The sequence below is a fragment of the Dipodomys merriami genome, unplaced genomic scaffold, assembly GCF_024711535.1.
Source record: "Dipodomys merriami isolate MVZ:Mamm:240054 unplaced genomic scaffold, mDipMer1.0.p SCAF_39, whole genome shotgun sequence".
Classification (NCBI taxonomy): Eukaryota; Metazoa; Chordata; class Mammalia; order Rodentia; family Heteromyidae; genus Dipodomys; species Dipodomys merriami.
The window spans coordinates 4,031,591-4,051,618 of record NW_027205492.1 but is presented as its reverse complement, the minus strand read 5'-3'; the positions used below and the strand labels follow the sequence as shown (position 1 = coordinate 4,051,618).

Genomic DNA, 20,028 nt, shown 5'->3' with positions numbered 1-20,028 from the left:
AAATGATATTATATCATGTGGCTCTTAATCCATGTTCCTGGAACATTCTTGGTATGGTAGGGCTGGCTGTACCAGGGAGGATTCAAGGCCTGAATTCAGTTCCTGAAGAGCATGGCTGAACTTTGAGAATTACATTTCTTTCCCCCGCCAGTAGTGGGGTTTGAACTCTGGTCCTCGCACTTACTAGACAGACACTCTTATGCTGAGCCTCACCTCAAATCGTGATTTGAGCTGTTTCTGAGATAGGTTCTTGTTCCCTGTCCAGGTGTGCAGCAGGATGCAACTGACCTATACTGGGCTTCCTGTTAGCTAGGGTGACAGGCATGCACCTCAGCATCCAGCTTTCTCGTTACATCATGTAGAGATTTTTTCTGTCCAGATTGGCCTTGAACCTTGATCCCAAAAATCTCAACCTCTGAAGTAGCTAGGATTCCAGGTGTGAGCTATTGGCACACAGCAGAGAACTGGAACATTTGTTTTTTGTTTTTTTTTGGGTCCGGTTGTGGGGCCTGAACTCTGGGCCTGGGAGCGTCCCTCAGCTTTTCAGCTCAAGGCGAGCGCTCTACCACTTGAGCCACAGCGCCACTTATGGCTTTTTTCCTTTTGCTTATGTGTTGCTGAGGAATCGAACCCAGAGCCTCATGCATGCAAGGCAAGCGCTCTACCACTGAGCCACCTTCCCAGCCCCATGAACTGGAACATTTGTATGCTTTCTCTTCTACCTTGTATACCTAGCTCTGCTTGGCACCCATTGATGTGGCCCAAGTGCTTACAACCTTTGGAGGCAGTCAGCCCACCATCAGCCACAGTGCCCTTCCAAAGCTCAGAATCTTTATCCAAAATGTCACTGTCACAAAAGAACTGAACACATACTCAACGTACACAAGGATTTTTTTTTATTCTTTAGGACCCAGACATGCATACTAAAATTACTATCTTCACCATTCTGACTTAGAAAAATGCACTAGAAAAATAAATTTTTGATCAAGACAAACAGTAAGTCTACTCCACATCCCTATGCTCAAAGGCAAACTGAATTTCAGTTTCAAGCAAGGGATGTGACTGGCAGGAAGTGAGCCTGGCTCCCACCTCATCAGACTGTGGTACCCGAGGGCTGGCCACAGGGGTTTCAAGTATTTCATCTGTAACAAGTTCCTCCTCCCTGATATGCCAGGAAGGCATATCTACACAGCTTTCAGCATCAGTCAATCAATGCCTGGCTAAAGAAGCTGCCAGTGAGATGTAAAACCAACAAAACCCCAGCTAGTTGAAGATACATCTGTGTGCATAAAGCTGACCTTTCCACGAACTGAGCTGGACTGCAGGAATATTTGATGTTGGTTTTCTTGCATTTCAAGCAAATCCCTTCTGAGTCGGTAGAGCAGAAAGGAATTTCCTTTAGATTTACCAAGTTACTAGATGCCCCACACTGAGGGGTCTTGGGTGGGGGTGGGGGTGCAGACATCTTTTCCTGAGCAGTCATTGGCCCTGAGAGGCCACATTTCTAGCATTAGCCAATGTTTTTCATTCCCGCAGTGAAAGGAGGCTGGAAAAGAAATCCTGAAACATTAGCTTGAAAATCATCACAATGCCACCATAGCAGTAGAGATGCTGCTGGTGGAAGGACATTTACAGAAACTTCATAGTAAAGCCTTAACAATATCTTACAGAAGTTCAGGAGAAATGCTTCTTATCACCCCAACGCCTTCCGGGGGGAAAAGAAAGTGATCTGTAACCTTCAGTGCTTAAACACAGGACAAGCTTTGTGGAGACATCCAAAGCAGTCTCTGCAAGGAGCTGGCAGTGAAGCTGGGGTCGCACTTCTGGCTGCCTCTTCTCATGAAGGTAAAATAGATTTCTACAAAGAAGCCAATTTCCAGAAGTCAATAGGGGAAATGGAGGAAGAAGAAAACTCTACTTATCAGCTACCATACATCTTGAGGCTGGCAGTTCATTCTGACCTAAATTTCCTAATAACATGAGGGGGGGACGGTTGGGAGGAGAAAGAGAGGAAAGGCGGGGGGGGGGGGGGAAGGAAGCAAGGCTCTACAAAGATAGTGTCCCTGTGGCAAAACAGTGGTCAGATACTAGGAACAGAGGGTTCAGTTTCCTTTGTCCTATAATAATTCAGGGATGTTAAGGCTAGATAGGCAAGATAAAGCTGGAGCTCCCATTCTCCTAATCCTATCCCTTCCTCTTCCCCATTCCACACAACCTTGCTGTGTGGGAAACGTTCCTTCCCTGGTGTTTGTGAGACATCCTCAGTCCTGTGTTCGCTGCACTTCACCACAAGAAGCTCACTGTTCCCCTGCTGGTGAACATAACATCCTGCCTGGCTTCACAGCTTGCCAGGACTATGGGATCTTGCTTTGAAGCCAACTCAAAGTGTAGCCACTCCAGGAGGCAGAGAGGCCCAGGCTGCTCCTCTCAGAGGCTGGACGAAAACACCTCTAGCTCTAACTAGAAAGGTTTGGCAAATGGGAAAGAGCCTTTATGGGCCTCTGAGATACTTCTCCACTGAGCTCCACTGTATGAAGTCACATAGACAAAAGATGACTGGCCAGGAAGAGGATACAGGGTTTGAGCCTGGGAACTTGGTGAGACTGAGTGATTCATCCTCCTCTGCCTAGGTTTTTTATTTATTGACTGATTTTTTTGTCAGTCATGGGGCTTGAACTCTGGGCCTGGGAGCTGTCCCTGAGCTCTTCAGCTCAAGGCTAGCACTCTACCACTTGAGCAACCGCACCACTTCCAGTTTTCTGGGTTACCTGGAGATAAGAGTCTCACAGGCTTTCCTGCCTGGGCTCATTTTGAACCTTGATCCTCTGATCTCAACTTCCGGAGTAGCTAATAGGATTACAGGTGTGAACCACTAGGGCCCGGCTTTGCCTAGTTTTTGTTTTCCTACTTTCTTTTCTCAGGCTGTAAAAGTTTTTAATGGGTTCTCCTGTCCAGGTTGCTGGGTTTGGAAGCCTCTACCTGGCCTCAAGTAGGCGCTTCCAGCAATGCTGCTGGTTGTATCTTCAGATGCAGCTAAGGGCAGCCAGAGATGGGTTTTACTTTTTGGCACCTCCAGCTCAGCCAGGACTCAAGTAGAGGACACAGGGTTAGTACCTATGATGAAAATAACTTTCCCTATAATTGGCATTAATGAGGTAAGTAAATTCATTCAACCAGCATCTTCCCCAGTCAGTTTTGAACAATGAACCTTTGGATTTGAGAGTAGTATCTCTCTTCCCTGCCTGCTTAGTTGAATAAATGTAGAGTAAAATCACACACAACAGGTAGTATTTGTCATGCAATTCCATAATTGCATGGGACAAATCTGAAGAGGTCAAAAGCCATCAGATGAACCCCTCCTTATGCCATGCTTGGTTTAAGGCTAAAATCCTGTCAAGGGACATCTAAAGTGCTGACATAGAAAATTAACATTCGGCCAACTGGTCCTCCCACCAGAGAAAGAAAAACACTCCAGTGAGTCTGAGAGGGCGGGGCCCCTGGAAGTGAGCGCGCAGGAACCTGCCTCAGTGCATTTGCAAGAATAAAACTTAAGCCCATGTACTGGAACCACTGGAGCTGGGTTGACAATACAGTACTGTCTCAGGGAGGGGAGGAATTCATACAGGATTCAGGTCATCTCACTTGGTCCCTCACAAAAAATGATCCTCATTTTCAGTTGTAACCATCACAACAAAAAAGCAAGTTGTTGTCACTGAGTCCCAGGAATATACACATCAGTTTCTTTAAGGGCAAGACCAAATAGTGACACTTCTTCATGGAAAGGCCTGTGAATATATCACAAAATATCAGGACCTAGACAGTTAATCTAGACATCTCTCTAGGCAGAAAACCTAACGATAGCTTAACACCAATACCAGAAGCTCAGCAGCCAAAAGAGTCTCATGAGTTGTCTACAGTCTCATATCCGAGGTACAGGTCTCTGATCCCTAGATCCCAATTCTATAGGCCTAGAATCAGTCTATTACATGAAACAAAATCATACACTTCTAGGATCCTGTATGATTCCATTGAGAACCAAGGCTAAGGCTTTATGGATTTGGGGATGAGGTGGAGTGGGAGTTTTTTGTTTTGTTTTGGTCGGTCATGGGGTTTGAACTCTGGGCCTTAGCTCTGTCCCTTAGCTCTTCAGCTCAAGGCTAGTGCTCTACCACTTGAGCTATAGTGCCACTTCCGATTTTCTGGTGGTTTTTATTGGAGATAAGAATTTCACGCACTTTCCTGCCCAGGCTGGCTTTGAACCACGATCCTCAGATCTCAGCCTCTTGAGTGGCTAGGATTACAGGCGTGAGCCGCCAGCGCCCAGCGGGGGTGGGAGTTTCTATTGCAAGATCCAAATAAAGGAATGCCGAGGATGCTTTGAAGTCTCTGGCTTTCCAAATCTGGCTAGAAAGTGCTGCTCCGGTTCTGGTGTTCCCACTCAGTGAAGGTGCTTTCCAGGCCCAGTGATGGCAACTGGGGCCTGGATCTCAAGCAACACAAGTCTGCAGTTAAGGTTCACAGGAAAGACAGCGCCTCACATTTGGCCACATTATGGATCTGGCCAAATGGTTGCATGAGAATAATGCTGACTGGCCAATTGTGGTTTTTCTCCTGGGAAGACCAGTCACTCTGGTCCCCACTTTGCTTGTTTCTGAGCTACATATGAAGCAGAGACAGCTTCCAGCAAGCTGAGAGTTTGGGAATCGATGGGAACACTTTCCATGTCTTCCCCTAAAATAATCACGTGACCAAAGGCTCAACCACCAGGATGGGCTCGCCTAGGGTGCTCTCCCTATGGTTCTTCCATGCTGCCATTTAATTACAGAGGGCAAGACTGAGGCCTTGGCACCGTAAGTTCTTCTGAGTATCTGAAGAAGAAAGGAAAGGAGAGCTGGGTGGGCTGACACTCCCGGGGGACTGGCTAGTAGCAAGAGTAGAGCTGGGACTTGACAGCGCGCATGGAGTCGTCACACTGTGCATCTGAGGTCAGCCCCTCCTGCAGCAGCGCCTGGCCCAGGATGCTGTCGCAGGCAGGGACAGGCTGGCAGAACTCTTTCACAAAGTCATCCTCTGAGGCCAGCAGCACTGCGTTCCAGGTGGCAGTGTCCAGCTCTCCAGCTGTGCCCCCATATTCCTTGGGGAGAATGTTTCTTGGGAGGTTTGTATGGAGAGAGTTCAGGTCAGACCCGTGGAGGAAGAACTAAAAGAAGATGGGATACAAAACACAGACACATGTCTTTAGGTATTCAATCATACAGCATATTCTTTCTGTCCTAGCTACTCAGGAGGCTGAACTGTGAGGATCGCAGTTCAAAGCTAGCCTGGGCAGGAAAGTATGTGAGACTCTTATCTCCAATGAGCCACCAAAACACTGGAAGTGGTACTGTGGCTCAAAGTGATAGAGTGCTAGTCTTGAGTGAAAAAGCACAGGGGCAATTCCCAGGCCCTGAGTTCAAGCCCCAGAAAAAGAAAAGAAAAGAGAAAAGAACGAAAGGATTGTTTGTATTTACCTGGAATGCCATATTTTCCAAATTAGTTCTAAGGCAAAAAATTAAGTACCTGAAGTCTGAAATAAGTTGAGGAAAAAAACAAAAACCTAAGGCTTATAAAATCAAAGCATCTTACTTACTCTGTTGGCTATTTTCTCCTTTAGGAATGGCTTAATGATGGCAAAAATGCCTTTAAATATTCGAGGCTCATTTACTACATGGACTGCTTTGATCCGAATGGGGAAACCATCCTGTGGGAAGGAAGAAGGAAACAGGATGTTAGAACAGCTGCAGTTTCTACAAACTCTGTTCCAGAGCCAGTCTCCCCATTAAACCTCCACATTAACTCCCTGAAAAGCCCCAACTGTGGTCTGCTCTGACTCCTCCAAGACAGCCCTACTGGGGCCACACAGGAAGAGCAGTTTCTCCTAGACTGGGTCAGAGAGGGTTAAGCAAACAGGCAGACAGCTGCCCCTCTAGTAGCAAAAAGAGTTTGATTTGACATGGATTGATCTAGAAAATAGAAGACCTAGTGGGTCAGTGTTGCAAAAACTTTTCAAGGCAGGTTAGACAGCCTGAGAAATGTAGGATACATCCTGTAAGCTTAAAAAAGAATAATTACACTTTGCCAGAGAATCACGCAGACATCTAGGTACACAGAGCAAGGTTTATTGCCGGGAAAGGGAGCTGGCAAGATTCCTTCTCACATGGGAGAAGTGAGAAGAAGCACCGGCCATTGTCTGAGGTGACCTATATAACCTAGGGGGTTTAGGAGGGGCTAGAAGGGGCTAGGAGGCAGACCCTGGTGTGGATGGGTAGGGCAGGGGCTTCATCAAGGCATACTAGGATTTATGGGTGCTGTCAAAATAGTAGATAAAGGTCCTGCAACTGTCCAGACCTGAAGGTCACTCTAAGGGGCTCTGTTGCCTTATATGGTGGTAGCTGCCCCAGAGGAGTGCCATCCCAAGGTAAAGGGGGTTGGAGGCTGATTATTTACTGCCTTTACTACACGGGCCTGGTGTTGCCTAGGAAGGGAGCATGCTAAGCTGTGGAGAAGGGAAGGAGTGGACTAAGCTATGGGAAGGGAGCTCATTTCGCTAACACATCTTATCAAAGGTGTTTCCTTAACTACAGTCCTGTTCACAGCCTTTAATACTTAGATCTTTCTGCTGAAATTCATATGATATTTCCTAAGCTTGGTTAGCACTGGAACTTGTGTCTCTACTAGATGATCTTCCAGTACCAGGTAAACACATTGCAAACCCCACCCTGACACGGCATGTGTATGGTACTCAGCTGGAGTCACCATACCATAGTAGAGGTCAGAGGGTGAAGCTCAGTGGTAGAACGTTTTCTACTATGTGTGAGGTCCTGAGCTCTATTCTCATCACCAAAACAAAGCAAAACACTAAAACAAAGACCCCAAAACAAACCAGGTGTAGTGCACTCCTGCTACTGTGTGACCTGGTGACTGAGGAGAATCACAGGTTTAATTTGAGGCCAATTTAGACTGCACAATGAATTCAAGGCCAGCCTGGACTACCTCGTGAGGCTATCTCAAAAAACAACAAAACAAAACACAAAAGAGCTGAGTACCAATGGCTCCTGCCTATAAGCCTCACTACTCAGAAGGCTGAGATCTGAGGATCATAGTTCTACATCAGGCCAGCAAAATGCCAGACTGGAGGCATGGCTGAAGTGGTAGAATATCAGCCATAAATGCAAAAGTAGAACCTCAAGTTCCTGACTTCGAGACCTGGTACCAGCACAAAAACAAAGATAAATTACCCACCCACACACACACACACACTAGAAGCTAAAGAAAGTGGTTAACTGGATCAAAATCAGAAATCAAGTTGGCCATAAGGACCAAATAAATAGGACCACGATAACAAGCAAGTGCACAGCAGACACTTGAACATTTTTGGAAACTCAACAAGGGGTACTATTGTCCCACTGGTGCCCCATAAGTCACAAGAGACAGTGCTCAGGGGTAACCAAAAAAAAAATCCAGACCCATTATACCGCTGTGACACTGTGGCCATGTTCCCCTAGGTCTCAATTTCCCCATCAAAAAGAAAATGTCTTGGCTTGCTTAACTCAAAGATTCTCTGAAGGACTGAGTGTGTGGTAATGACTGTAACAGCACCTTGCGGGCACTGAACAGTGGGAAGCTATGGAAGGGACTGTATTTGGATTCTGAAGTGCAGAAGATGAGTAGTGAGGCTCTGACCAAAACACAGTCCCACATCAGAGGCTCTCTCTGGACAGTGGCATGGTTTCTGGGTTTTCTTTGGGATTCTTGCCCTAACACTGATCTTGTGCAGACACGAGGTACCATCTCCAGATGGTACCCTGCTGACAGCCATGACAGCCAGGACTGAGATGATTTCCCATCTCAGGGAGGGAAATGGGGTTTGTGGAATCCCATGAGACCTTCAGCAGAAGGACCTGGAGAAAGCCAAAAGAACCACAGACAGGGCACACAGCAAAGAAGAGACATACCTGGAGGATGCCAATCACCTTTTTGGCTATAAAAGGGCCAAAATGAGATGCTTTTGATAAGCTCACTCCTTTGTAGTCTGTGAGAATGACAATTCCATTCACCTGGGTTTCTTCGGACTGAATGAGTTTTTCTAACGTCAAGTATATGGCCCGGATGTTTTCGGTAAATGGATAGTTGCTTGGTATCCACCTGTCTAAGATCAGAAGAGATGGACACTATGTTACAGAAATGAACACAAACAAGCAATCAGATAAAGATTTACTTTCTCCAAACTGCTGTCTCAAATGGGACAAAGATATTCATGATCTTGAGCCAGGTACTGGTTCCTCACACCTGTAATCCTAGCTACTCAGGAAGCTGAGATCTAAGGATCACGGTTCAAAGCCAGCCCGGGTAAGAAAGTCCATGAGACTCTTTAACCACCAAAAAAGCCAGAAGGGGAGCTGTGGTTCAAGTGGTAGTATGCTAGCCTTAAAAACAGCTCAGGCCGGGCGCTGGTGGCTCACACCTGTAATCCTAGCTACTCAGGAGGCTGAGTTCTGAGGATCGTGGTTCAAAGCCAGCCCAGGCAGGAAAGTCCGTGAGACTCTTATCTCCAAAACCACTAGAAAACTGGAAGTGGTGCATTGGCTTAAGCGGTAGAGTGCTCGCCTTAAGCTGAAGAGTGCAGGGATAGTGCCCAAGCCCAGAGTTCAAGCCCCATGACCAACAACAAACAACAACAACAAAAATAGCTCAGGAGCAGTGTCTAGGCTCTGAGTTCAAGCCCCAGGACTGGCAAAAAAAGAAGAAAAAAAAATCACCATTAGTGATCCTACACAGCAATGGATGTTTCTTAACTCCAAATGCGGGAGTGCATTTGGAAATGGAAATGGAACTGAGTGCTGAGATTAAAATATGAGCCTGGTGCTTTGCCCCTGTAGCTGAGATCTTGGGCAAGTTGCTTCCTGTCTCTGACCTCTATTTCCTAGGTTGGAGAGGACACTGATGCCAGCCAAGATGGACACCTCTACTCTCTGCCATCTCCATTCCTGGCTTGCTTGGGAAGAACACTGAATGTTCCTTTCCATTTGTTCTGGGATCTGGTCTGGTGGAAGTGGACAGGCTATGAGAGGAGTGGGGAACACTAACGCGTGAGAGTGTGTTTGGTCGCATGGGATGGGGGCTGGGAATGTGGCTCAGTGGTAGAGTGCTTGCCTAGTGTACATGAAGCCAATTCCTCAGTTCCACATATACAAAAAAAGCCAGAGGGGGAGCTGTGGCTCAAGTGGTAGAGTGCTAGCCTCGAGCAAAGGAGGCTCAGGGACAGTACACAGGCCCTGAGTTCAAGCCACAGGACTAGGGCAGGGGGGGGGCGAAGAGGGGAGGGGGGAGGGGAGGGAGGGAGGGAGAGAGAGAGAGAGAGAGAGAGAGAGAGAGAGAGAGAGAGAGAGAGAGAGAGGAGAATGGAATGGCAAATTCCAGGGCAGCAGTTCCACCGGATTCTTTCCCTGGAAAGCTAGAATTTGCATTGAGGGCATTTAACTGGGGGGCCAGGTGCATCTGAGAGCTGAGAGCCAGATTTAGCTTTCTTTGGCAGTCTTCAGGAGAAAACAAAACCAAACAAGTGTGAAGATGATTTGCAAAGGCATCAGAAACGAATGGCCCAGAGGACACAGACACAGAGGCAGAGACAGGAAGGGCCGGCTTGGCTCCTGTAGCCCCGGGTTCCTGCTTCTAGGACTTGGTAAGAGCTGTTGCACCTTCATCCTAGGGGAGGAGATGCTCCTGCCTCCTCGGCAGGTTCTGGCCATCTGCTGGCAAAAGGGACCAGGAGAAAGGACAGGGCTCAGGATGGCGGGGACAGTCCCAGAGGGACAATACAGTGACAGCTGAGGGCAGTACCTGGGCGGATGCAGAGGATGTGGCAGCCCCTGGGGTCCGTGCAGGGCAGCACGGTGAGGAACCCGGAGCCGAGGACATCTTTGAGGGCCGAGGGCCTCAGGTTACTGAAGACCTCGGGCCAGCTTCGCCTGCAGCTGTGGTAGTTGACCAGCAGCTGCAGAGCGCGGTCATAGTCAAACTTGCGGGCCCGCAGGAAGCGCAGCAGGAAGGCGTCGTCCAGGGACGTGCTCAGGTTGGGGTACTCCTTGCGCACCATGTCGCGGAGGGCCTGGACATCCCGGAGTCTCCACTCGGGCTTCTCCTGCAGCTCCTCCCGAGCTTTGAGGACCAGCTCTTCGGTCAGTGAGCACACGTAGCCCGGAGGCTCGGCCGGCGGCGGCAGCTCATTCTCGGAGAGCGATGCCGCAGAGGGGCTGGTTCTCAGAGAGTCACTTTCTTCTGACATTAGCCCCTAGGGTCCCTGTCGACACAGAGGGCCCCCAAAGCTAGGTTAAGATGCAGTGGCCCATGGCACAGCTTATGTGAACCCCCAGGATGTGGGGGACACGGATGTTCCTGTCAGGACCACAGACCTCAAAGGGGAATGAACTGGGATCTGAATAGTTTCCCCAGGTACAGACTTGACACAGAATCTTCTGGAAGACATCCAGCCTGCTCTGGCTCAATATACACCCTCTTCATCAAAACAGGACAGCTAGCCGGGCACTGGTGGCTCACACCTGTAAACCTAGCTACTCAGGAGGCTGAGATCTCAGGATTGCGGTTCAAAGCCAGCCGGGCAGGAAAGTCCGTGAGACTCTTATCTCCAATTAACCACCAGAAAACTGGAAGTGGTGCTATGACTCGAGTGGTAGAGCATTAGCCTTGAGCTGAAGAGCTCAGGGACAATGCCCAGGCCCAAAGTTCAAGCCCCACAACCGACAAACAGCAACAACAACAAAAAACCAAACCAGGACAGCTTCCTTGTATATCTTTTTTTTTTTGGGGGGGGGTTCCGGTCGTGGGGCCTAAACTCTGGGCCTGGGCACTGTCCCTCAGCTCTAGGCTAGCGCTCTACCACTTGAGCCACAGCACCACTTCCGGCTTTTTTTTTCTTTTTGCTTATGTGGTGCTGAGGAATCGAACCCAGGGCCTCATGCATGCAAGGCAAGCGCTCTATCTGAGCCACCTTCCCAGTCCCCCTTGTGTATCTTTATAAGAGTATGACAGCCTTACCCAACATTAAAAATCTAAATTCAAACAATTGTGAGATTCTAATTGACAAAAATAAAACAGTTTAGAGCGCTTTCATAGCATAAACTGACAGTTTCTATGAAAGGCAGCTTGTCAGTCTCTATTAAAATCTACAACCACTTATGAGCTGGCACCAGTTGCTTACACCTGTAATCTGAGCTACTCAAGAGGCTGAGATCTGAGGACCTCAGTTTGAAGCCAACCCAGGCAGGAAATTCCATGAGATTCTTTTTTGTTGTTGTTGTTTTGTTTTTTTTTGCCCATCCTGGGGCTTGAACTCAGGGCTGGGACACTGTCCCTGAGCTGCTTCTACTCAAGGCTAGTTCTCTACCACTTGAGTTACAGCACCACTTCGGTTTTTTCTGTTTATGTGTTAGTGAGGAATTGAACCCAGGGCTTCATGCATGCTAGGCAAGCACTCTACCACTGAGCCCCATTACCATCCCTCCGTGAGACTCTTATCTCCAATAAAGTATTCAGAAAAGGCTGAGGTGGCACTGTAGCTCAAGTGGGCGAGCGTTAGCCTTGAGCACAAAGAGGCTCAGGGACAGTGCCTCAGCCCTGAGTTCAAGCCCTGGGAATGGCATAAATAAATAAATAAAACCACCCGTGGTAGTCTTGGCACTTCCACCCCTGGCACATATACTTGTACAAATATGCAAACTATACCATGTCCACAACAAGGATTGGTTATAATGGAAAATGGTTAGAATACCTTAACTGTACAACAGGAGTCTGTCTGATGCCATAGGAACAGGATACTACTCAGCCATGAAAAGGAATTAGAGATTGCTAAAAACTAACATAAGGAGAATGGCAGGTTGCAGTACAGTGCTCAGAAATAATTTCCTTTAAGTGGAAGGAGATAAAAGAAATGGCTGACAATGGTTATCCCAAGGAAACATCTAGAAAAGTACACGATGAAGAGATTCTTTTTTTTTTGGGGGGGGGGGGTGTCCGGTCGTGGGGCCTGAACTCTGGGCCTGGGCTGTCTCTCAGCTCTTCAGCTCAAGGCTAGCGCTCTACCATTTGAGCCACAGCACCACTTCCGGCTTTTTTTCTTTTTGGTTATGTGGTGCTGGGGAATTGAACCCAGGGCCTCATGCATGCAAGGCAAGCACTCTACCACTGAGCCACCTTCCCAGCCCCAAGAGATTCTTTTTTAGTGTACTGTTTGAATTTTTTTTTTCATGTACCCATACAACTAAATTGTGTAGATGCAGTGGTCAGATCAGCTTCTGGAGAAATCTACTTGATGAGTGACCCCCAGCCACTGTCCCATGTACCATCTGGCAAATGCTCCACGCTCCACAGATCACTCGTCAATGACAGAGCAGTTGAACTAAGCTTCCTAGCTCACAAGACCCTCACTCTTGTGGCCTACGCTTCCTGCTATCCCTGTGCTTCACTGAACTAAAAGCTCTTCCTGACATTTCCAGCTTCCTTCTCTCCCTCTCTTCCCTCTCTCTCTCTGGTTTGGTCATGGGGCTTGAACTCAGGGCCTGGGCACTGTCCCTGAGCTTTTTTGCTCAAGGCTAGCACTCTACCACTTTGAATCATAGTACCACTTCCAGTTTTCTGGTAGTTAATTGGAAGAGTCTCATGGTCATTCCTGCCTGGTCTGGCTTCTGAGATCTTCAGATCTCAGCCTCCTGGGTATCTAGGATGACAGGTGCAAGCCACCTGCATCCAGCTATCTTCCTTATCTCCAATCAACCAGACCCCACTGTCTGCTTCTGGGAAAACCTGAAGCATTTTTAATGAAAATTAAAAATAAAACTGCTGAGTTATCCCAGGAATAAAGCAGCAGCAGGACTGCCCAGTTCCAGAGGCCCAGCTCTTATCCACAAGCCATTACTGATCCTTCACTGTAAGCTCCACATGGAGGGCAATGTTCCTCAAAGGAGGCCCTGTACACACTGTGAAGTCCTCATTGCATCTGCTGGACTTCCTCCAGCCTGCTGCAGTCAGTGGCCAAGCAGCTTGCTCCCTCCACATCTTGGGTCTATCTACTCCCATCTCTTTCACTCCAACCTCTTGCTCCACCCACTTCCTTCCTCCCAAGGTATGTTCTCATCCTGGGCATGTTCTGGTCCCTCCCTGTCACTCTCCCTCCAGTTTCTCAGCTGACCCACAGCCCACCATGATTTACTACTGTAAGTCCCAATTAGATGCCACTCCATTCATCCATTTTTTTCCCCTCTTCCTTTTGCTTTGGTACTAGGCATTGAACCTAGGGCCTCATTCATGCTAAGCAAGCACTATGCTACTTACAATATGCCTCCAGCCCTCTTGTATTTTGATTTTGAGATAAAGTCTCCCTGTCATTGTTAGGGTTGGCCTTGAGCTCATCACTCTCCAGCCTCCATCTCCCCAGTAGCTGGGATTACAAGCATGAATCATCACCCCCAGTCCCATTCAGTAAATACTGAACACATATGAGGTACCAGGCCCCTTTCCAAGCACTGGGGATACAGGAAGGAACAAAGAACCCTGCTTTCACTGAGCTTAGGTTCCAGTGAAGATACAGCCTAGAAACATAATAAACGATGTGGTCTAAAGAGAAACAGGCTCTGTTGCAGGGGTGGGGCTAGCGGGAGGGGATGGAGCTAACAAGGAGATTAAAGAGGTTCTAGCTGAAGTTGACTGATTACCTGTATGAACATAGAACAATGAGCTCTGTTGAAATTACTTCAGGAGTAACATCATAATAAATATCAAGTTATAAAATAATTATTTTAGAGTGATAAGAGGGAATGAGATTGATTGTGTCCATTATAAACCTTTTGGGGGAAAGTATCACAATGAAATCTACCACTGTAGAACTAATGTATGCTAATTAAAAGAAAGCTGTATGGCCTACTACAAGCACTAAGTGCTGTGAAGGCAGGGAGGCGGGTTGTGTATACCTGGAGATAGGGGTTTGATGTTAAACAGAGTCCTCAGGAAAGTGCACCTAGGCAGCTTGAGGAAAGAGGAGGGAGGGGTGGAGCAAGCCCTGCACATCAGGAAGGAACATGCCGGGCTTTTTAGAGGCGAGTGTGGCTATGAGATATAAGCAAATGAGATATAAGTAGGAACGCTAGGCAGGTGAATTCTGAGGCTTCCTGGGGGCCCAGTGACTGGACCACGGCTCTATGGGTAAGAACGGTGACTTCTACTCTAAAAGAAGACAGAGGGTTTTGGGTACAGTGACAATCTAATTTAGATTTCCCAAGGACCACACTGCTGCCTGGAAAATGGACTTGTAAGAGGGTGTGGAGAGCCGGGTGTCGGTGGCTCATGCCTGCAATTCTAGTTATTCAGGAGGCTGAAATCTGAGAATCATGGCTCAAAGCCAGCCTAGGCAGGAAGTCCATGAGACTGATCTCCAATTAACTACCAGAAACCGGGAAGTGGAGCTGTGGCTCAAGTAATACCACACCAACCTTGAGGGAAAAAGCTCAGGGACAGTGCCCAGGCCCTGAGTTCAATCCCAAAGAAAAGGGGAGAGGGGAGGGAAAGAACAGACCAGACCATATAGTGAGACTCTGAAATGTAGGTGAGAGAGAACTGTGGCTTGAAGCAGCTGGCATTCCACTGGCGGCCTCCCACACATCTTTGTCATACCATGTCTTCCACCTGTCATTGTGTGTAAGCCATATCCACGATGTCTTGCTCATTGGCATGAACACAACACTTAACATTGTATTAGAAACATAGCCTGTACTCCATAAACATTTATTGCGTGAGTTTAACGAGCTTGACACAGGTATGTGAAGGGAAGAACCCAACAACAATCCTGGTTTCACAGGACCCGCCTGAGGCTGTTTCCACAACAGTTAGCAACAGGTACCTGAAATTCCAACCTGGCCAGGGCTCTGCTTACCTGAGAGGCACAGACTTCCCACGGCCCTCTGCCAGTCCAAACAAATGAGCCACCATTCTCAATGTGACACCGTATGCATTCCTGATATTCTCTGCCTGGATTTTCCTCCCCCCCACCCCCAGACAACTCCTCACTGCCACCTCTTCCGGGAAGCCTCCCCTGACTTCCCCAGGGTGGTTCCCTTCCACCCTGCTCTGTAGTCCAGTGTCACCGGTGTTGACAAGAAATGTCTGAGTCAGTTTCCCCATCCATTCCTGCATCCCATAAATGCTGGTCACCCTTCTCCATGTGTCAGGGACCAGCGCTGACGGGCGGTAGGGACAGGGCAACAAACAACACATACACATCTCAGGAAGCTTCCAACATAGAAGAATGATGGAGAGCGATGATACATACCTGGGTGGGTTGTCCCCCCTCCCCATTAAATACCCGTTTTCTCCTTTATTATCATTATTACTTGGCAGTGCGGGGATGGAGGTGCGGACCTCGTGTGCGTGCTACCCAAGCCCTCGACGCTGAGCTACGCACACCCTCAGCCCCTGGTTTAACTGTCACAATAGTTCGCTGAGCACATCATTAGGACCCTGGAGTGGAGGGAGGGAGGCCGCCTGCCCGGGTCCCCCGCCCTGCTGCCCCACGCCGGGGGCCTGGCAGGGTTCGGTCAATGTTGGGGGCGGCGGTGGGCGAGGGCCCCCGGCTCACACTCCACCCTGCCCCCGCGGGGCGAGAACGGGCAGAGGACGGACACACGGACGGCAGGCAAAGCTCATGGGGGTAAGTCCCTCACCTTCCCCACCCGGAGCCCAGCATCTCAGGGGCATCACCCCCACCCCGTCCCCGAACCCCCAACAACCAGACGCCGGAAGTGGAGCCCGCCGGGGGCCTCCGCACCCAGCCCGGCGGCCTCCCGAGGCCCCTTACTTCCGGCCATCGCCCCCTCCCCAGCTGTCCCCATTTCCTGGGGTCTCCCGCGCCTCTGGCCCTCACTTCCGGTGTGTCCTCCCCCTCGAAGTCCCTCTGGTCGGCCCCCCGGGCCCACCCCGGCCTCGCCGGCACTCACCGGCCCGGCTGCAGGGCGGAGCGCGGGTCAATCGGCGGCTGGCACCTCGTCTGGCAGCACGCACAGAACCGACCCGCACTCCCGCCCGGCCGGCCCGGCCCCCCGCGCCGGAAGTGACGTGCACGTGGGCGGGCGCGGCGTCTCCGGGAGTGCGCGTGCGCGACGTCTCCCGGCGTTGCCGGCGTTCTGCCTCCCTCTGGCGGCGGCTCCGTGAGGCTGCAGGATCCCGGCTGGAAAGAGAGCAAGCGGAGCGCCCCGGGCTTCTCCATCCAGGTGTACAGATGGGGAAACTGAGGCCCAGAGAAGGAAAGAAAGAGGCCGTTTTCTGAAGACGTACTACCACGTACCGGGGATTTCATAGCCGTTTTCTTATCAAATTCTCACGGTGTGCAATCCTACTGTTTCAAGAAAGGAAAAGTGGCAATCAGTGCCATAAACAGAGTTCCAACCCAGACCTCAGGGTTAGCATTCCAGAATTCTTCCTGCTACAGCTGCCCTCAGGACTGGCTGCTCCAAGGAGAAGACTCTCATCCAAAGTACACTTAGTCTTGGGCTGGGAAGGTGAGGCCCTGGGTCCAATTCCTCAGCACCACATAAGCAGAAAAAAAAATCTGGAAGTGGCACTGTGGCTCAAGTGGTAGAGCGCTAGCCTTGAGCTGAAGAGCTGAGGGACAGTGCCCAGGCCCAGAGTTCATTCCCCACAACCCGCAAACAACAACAACAACAACAAATTCACTTAAGTCTGCCTTTAGCTGTGTGGTCTCGGGCAAGTCCCCACCCCTCCTGGTGCTGTATTCCTTTGTGCACAACAGGATTCTTGCCATAATTACTGGCTTCTTATTTGAAGGTGGATGAAGTTCCCTGAGATAATCGTTTATTATCTCCTTACCTGGCCCGTTTTCACACTCCCCAACATAAAGATATTTTTGAGCTGCTTCAATATTGAGACAAGTTTTCTAGGCATGGTGATACAAGCCTACAATCTCAGCCCTTCAGGAGACCCTAGGTAGGAGGTTCATAGTCTGAGGCCAGCCCTGGGCAAAATATACAAGATCCTATCAGGAAAAAAATTAATAAAGCAAAAAAGGCAAGGTGTGTGGCTCTAGTTACAGCACTTACCTGGCAAGCACAAGGCCCTGAGCTTAAGCCCCAGTACTTCCAAAAGAAAAAAAGAAAGAAATATTATACGTTTTCCATTACTTTAAGGAAGGGCTGAGATTAGGATGGAATACTTGGAAGGCTCTTGGAAAGGCTAGAAAAGTCTTATTGCTTGGCTGGGTTAATGGTTACCAGGGTAGTTATCTTGAGACAAACTTTAAACCACAAATTTAAGTTGTGTGATTGTTTTTGTATTGGTCTTGTTTTATAATATAAAGCTTTCACCAAAAAAATCCAAAGACAAAATTGCCTACATCACTGCTTCTGTATACACCTGCACATGTGTACATATACATGGGTTAAGAATGTGTGCCTCCTAGCATGCACACTAGGTAAATATGAGTTTCCTGTGAGTCCTGTCAAGAGCCTGTGTGATTTCTACACACTTGCCTCACATTCTGAACTGGTAAGACATATCAGAAACTGATCATGCTTATTAGGGATTATGACATGCCAGACACGGTTGCCAGTGTACCGAGTCATGCTGGGACATGACTGTCTCATCTGACAGTAAATGGGACAAACGCTTGCCCGTGATAGAATAGCCTGGTTTCTAACCCAGGCAGCCAGGCTCTCCTGTGTATGTCTACATACACTCTGGTGTGTACCTCCTGCTGTTTCTGTTTGTGCTTTTGTTTCATAGGACTTCAGATTGAACCCAGGGCTTCACATAAGCTGCTCTTTTTCTTTTGTGTCAGTAGTGGGGCTGAACTCTGGACCTGGGTGATGTCCCTGAGCTCCTTAGCTCAAGGCTAGTGCTCTACCACTTGAGCCACAGTGCCACTTTGGTTTTTCTTTTTTTTTTTTTTTTTTTTTTTTTTTTTTTTTTTTTTTTTTTTTTTTTGTCGGTCGTGGGGCTTGAACTCTGGGCCTGGGCGCTGTCCCTCAGCTCTTCAGCTCAAGGCGAGCGCTCTACCACTTGAACTACAGCGCCACTTCCGGTTTTCTGGTGGTTTATTGGAGATAGGAGTCTCACGGTCTCTCCTGCCCGGGCTGGCTTTGAACCGCGATCCTCAGATCTCAGCCTCCTGAGTAGCTAGGATTACAGGCGTGAGCCACCAGCGCCCGGCCCACTTTGGTTTTTCTGTGTATGTGATGCTGAGGAATCGAACCCAGGGCCTCATGCATGCGAGGCAAGCACTCTACCACTGAGCCACCTTCCCAGCCCCCATAAGCTGCTCTTTTCTTTTATGCCTCATGTCCATCCATTTGCAGTAACATCTCCTCTTGGTGGTGCACCTGCTCGCATGAGTGGCGCACCTTGACAGGACAGTTCTGCAAGGTGGGGGCCGTTAGTAGTCCACGTGTGATGAACAGAAAACCCAGACCTCACAGAGGTGAAGGCACACAGCCAAAAGTTACAACAAAATAAGTGGCGGGGAGGGTGGGCGGGGTTTGCACTCTGGTTCTTCAGCTTCAAAAGAACAAAATGTCCTGTGCTCTTCAACAGTGCTCACCTGCTGCGGCTGATCCAGGCTGAGGTCATGGGGTTGCCCAACCAGTGGTCTGGAGGAGTGGGGAGGTGGGGGATTGAGTGGGTGCTTGACAGGTGTCAGAGGCACCTGACCTCAGTTGTAGGGTCGTGTGGCGCTCGTGACCCACGAGGCTGGTGAGCTTGAAGGTGTCGGAATCGTGCCCCAGGATGGAGCTGCCCAGGAGTAAACATCTGCTCTGGAGTTGTGTGTGCAGATTTCCCAGAAGAGGCCAGAGCCGCAGCTGTGGCTTTGTGGGCACACATTGATTTCTCTGAGTCGGCATGGTTGCTTGGAGGGACAGGACGTCCTCTCTGTTCCCAGGGGCCCTGGATCCCTGCCAGATTGAAGGTTTTCCAAACCAGGGCCTGGACTGAGGGGAGGAGGACAGGAGGAGTGAAGATCCCACACTCCTTGCTCAATTCACAGGAGTGTAAAAGCCACCTTCCCTCGTGTGGACACCATCCAGCCTGGACCCCGTGCCCCACAAGGTCCAGTCCTGAGGCTTGATCTCAGGGCCTGGGCACTGTCCCTGAGCTTCTTTTGCTCAGGGCTAGCTCTCTACCACTTGAGCCACAGTGCTACTTCTGGCTCTTTCTGCGTATGGGGTATTGAGGAACCAAACCCAGGGCTTCATTCATGCTAGGCAAGCACTCTACCACTAAGCCACCTTCCCCACCCCCAAGCTAAGCATTTTATACATATTCATTCAATGAAAGCCTCAGAGAGGTCTAGAGTAGAGGCTCTTCTGAGTGCCATGTGGCAGATGAGGACACACAGAGGTCAAGTCACCGGTAAATGTCACACATAGTAGGAGCTGCAAATCTGTGGCTTTGGAGTGCTAGCCTAAGTGTGTCAGACCTAGCGATGCTCCGTGAATTCACTGGTCACTTTTTTTCAGTGCAGTATCCCTAATGGGTAAAGATTGAGGAAACTGAGGCTCAAGAGGTATTGTGCATGGTATAGTGTTGCAAGAAAGTTCTGCAGGGACAACCAGTTCTCAGGGGTTTTTTTTCTTTTTTTCTTTTTCTTTTTCTTTTTTTTTTTTTGTTTTCATTGGTCATGGGGCTTGAACTCTGAGCCCAGGTGCTGTCCCTGAGCTCTTCAGCTCAAGGCTAGCAGTCTACCATTGAGCTATAGCACCACTTCTGGTTTTTCTTGTGGTTAATTGGAGATAAGAGTCTCATGGACTTTCCTGCCCCACCTGGCTTTGAACCTCAATCCTCAGATCTCAGCCTCCTGAGTGGCTAGGATTACAGGCATGAGCCACGGGTGCCCGGCCTAGTGATCAGTTTTTAAGGGCACAGTGTGAGACTCACAACTGCTAAGATTTGGCCGTGAGCAGTAAACCCACCCCC

At 49.2% G+C, this 20,028-nt stretch overlaps 1 protein-coding gene across 6 annotated transcripts; it reads right to left on the bottom strand.

The window, feature by feature from the left end:
• Positions 1 to 873: 873 nt before the first annotated feature.
• Positions 874 to 18,677, bottom strand: Ttpal (alpha tocopherol transfer protein like). 6 transcript variants are annotated; one of them, XM_069989815.1, is made up of 8 exons: positions 17,160 to 17,277; positions 16,930 to 17,074; positions 16,388 to 16,438; positions 16,041 to 16,270; positions 9,880 to 10,339; positions 7,995 to 8,188; positions 5,630 to 5,740; positions 874 to 5,200 (listed from the first exon to the last, which is right to left on the bottom strand). In XM_069989815.1, the coding sequence occupies exons 5-8, from the start codon at positions 10,322 to 10,324 to the stop codon at positions 4,922 to 4,924; spliced, it is 1,029 nt and encodes a 342-aa protein (XP_069845916.1). In that variant the 5' UTR covers positions 10,325 to 10,339; positions 16,041 to 16,270; positions 16,388 to 16,438; positions 16,930 to 17,074; positions 17,160 to 17,277; the 3' UTR covers positions 874 to 4,921. The 6 variants fall into 6 exon arrangements, with proteins under 6 accessions (XP_069845916.1, XP_069845918.1, XP_069845913.1 ...); XM_069989817.1 differs by lacking the exon at positions 16,041 to 16,270; XM_069989812.1 differs by having other exon boundaries at positions 16,041 to 16,435.
• Between the last annotated feature and the right edge of the window lie 1,351 nt (positions 18,678 to 20,028).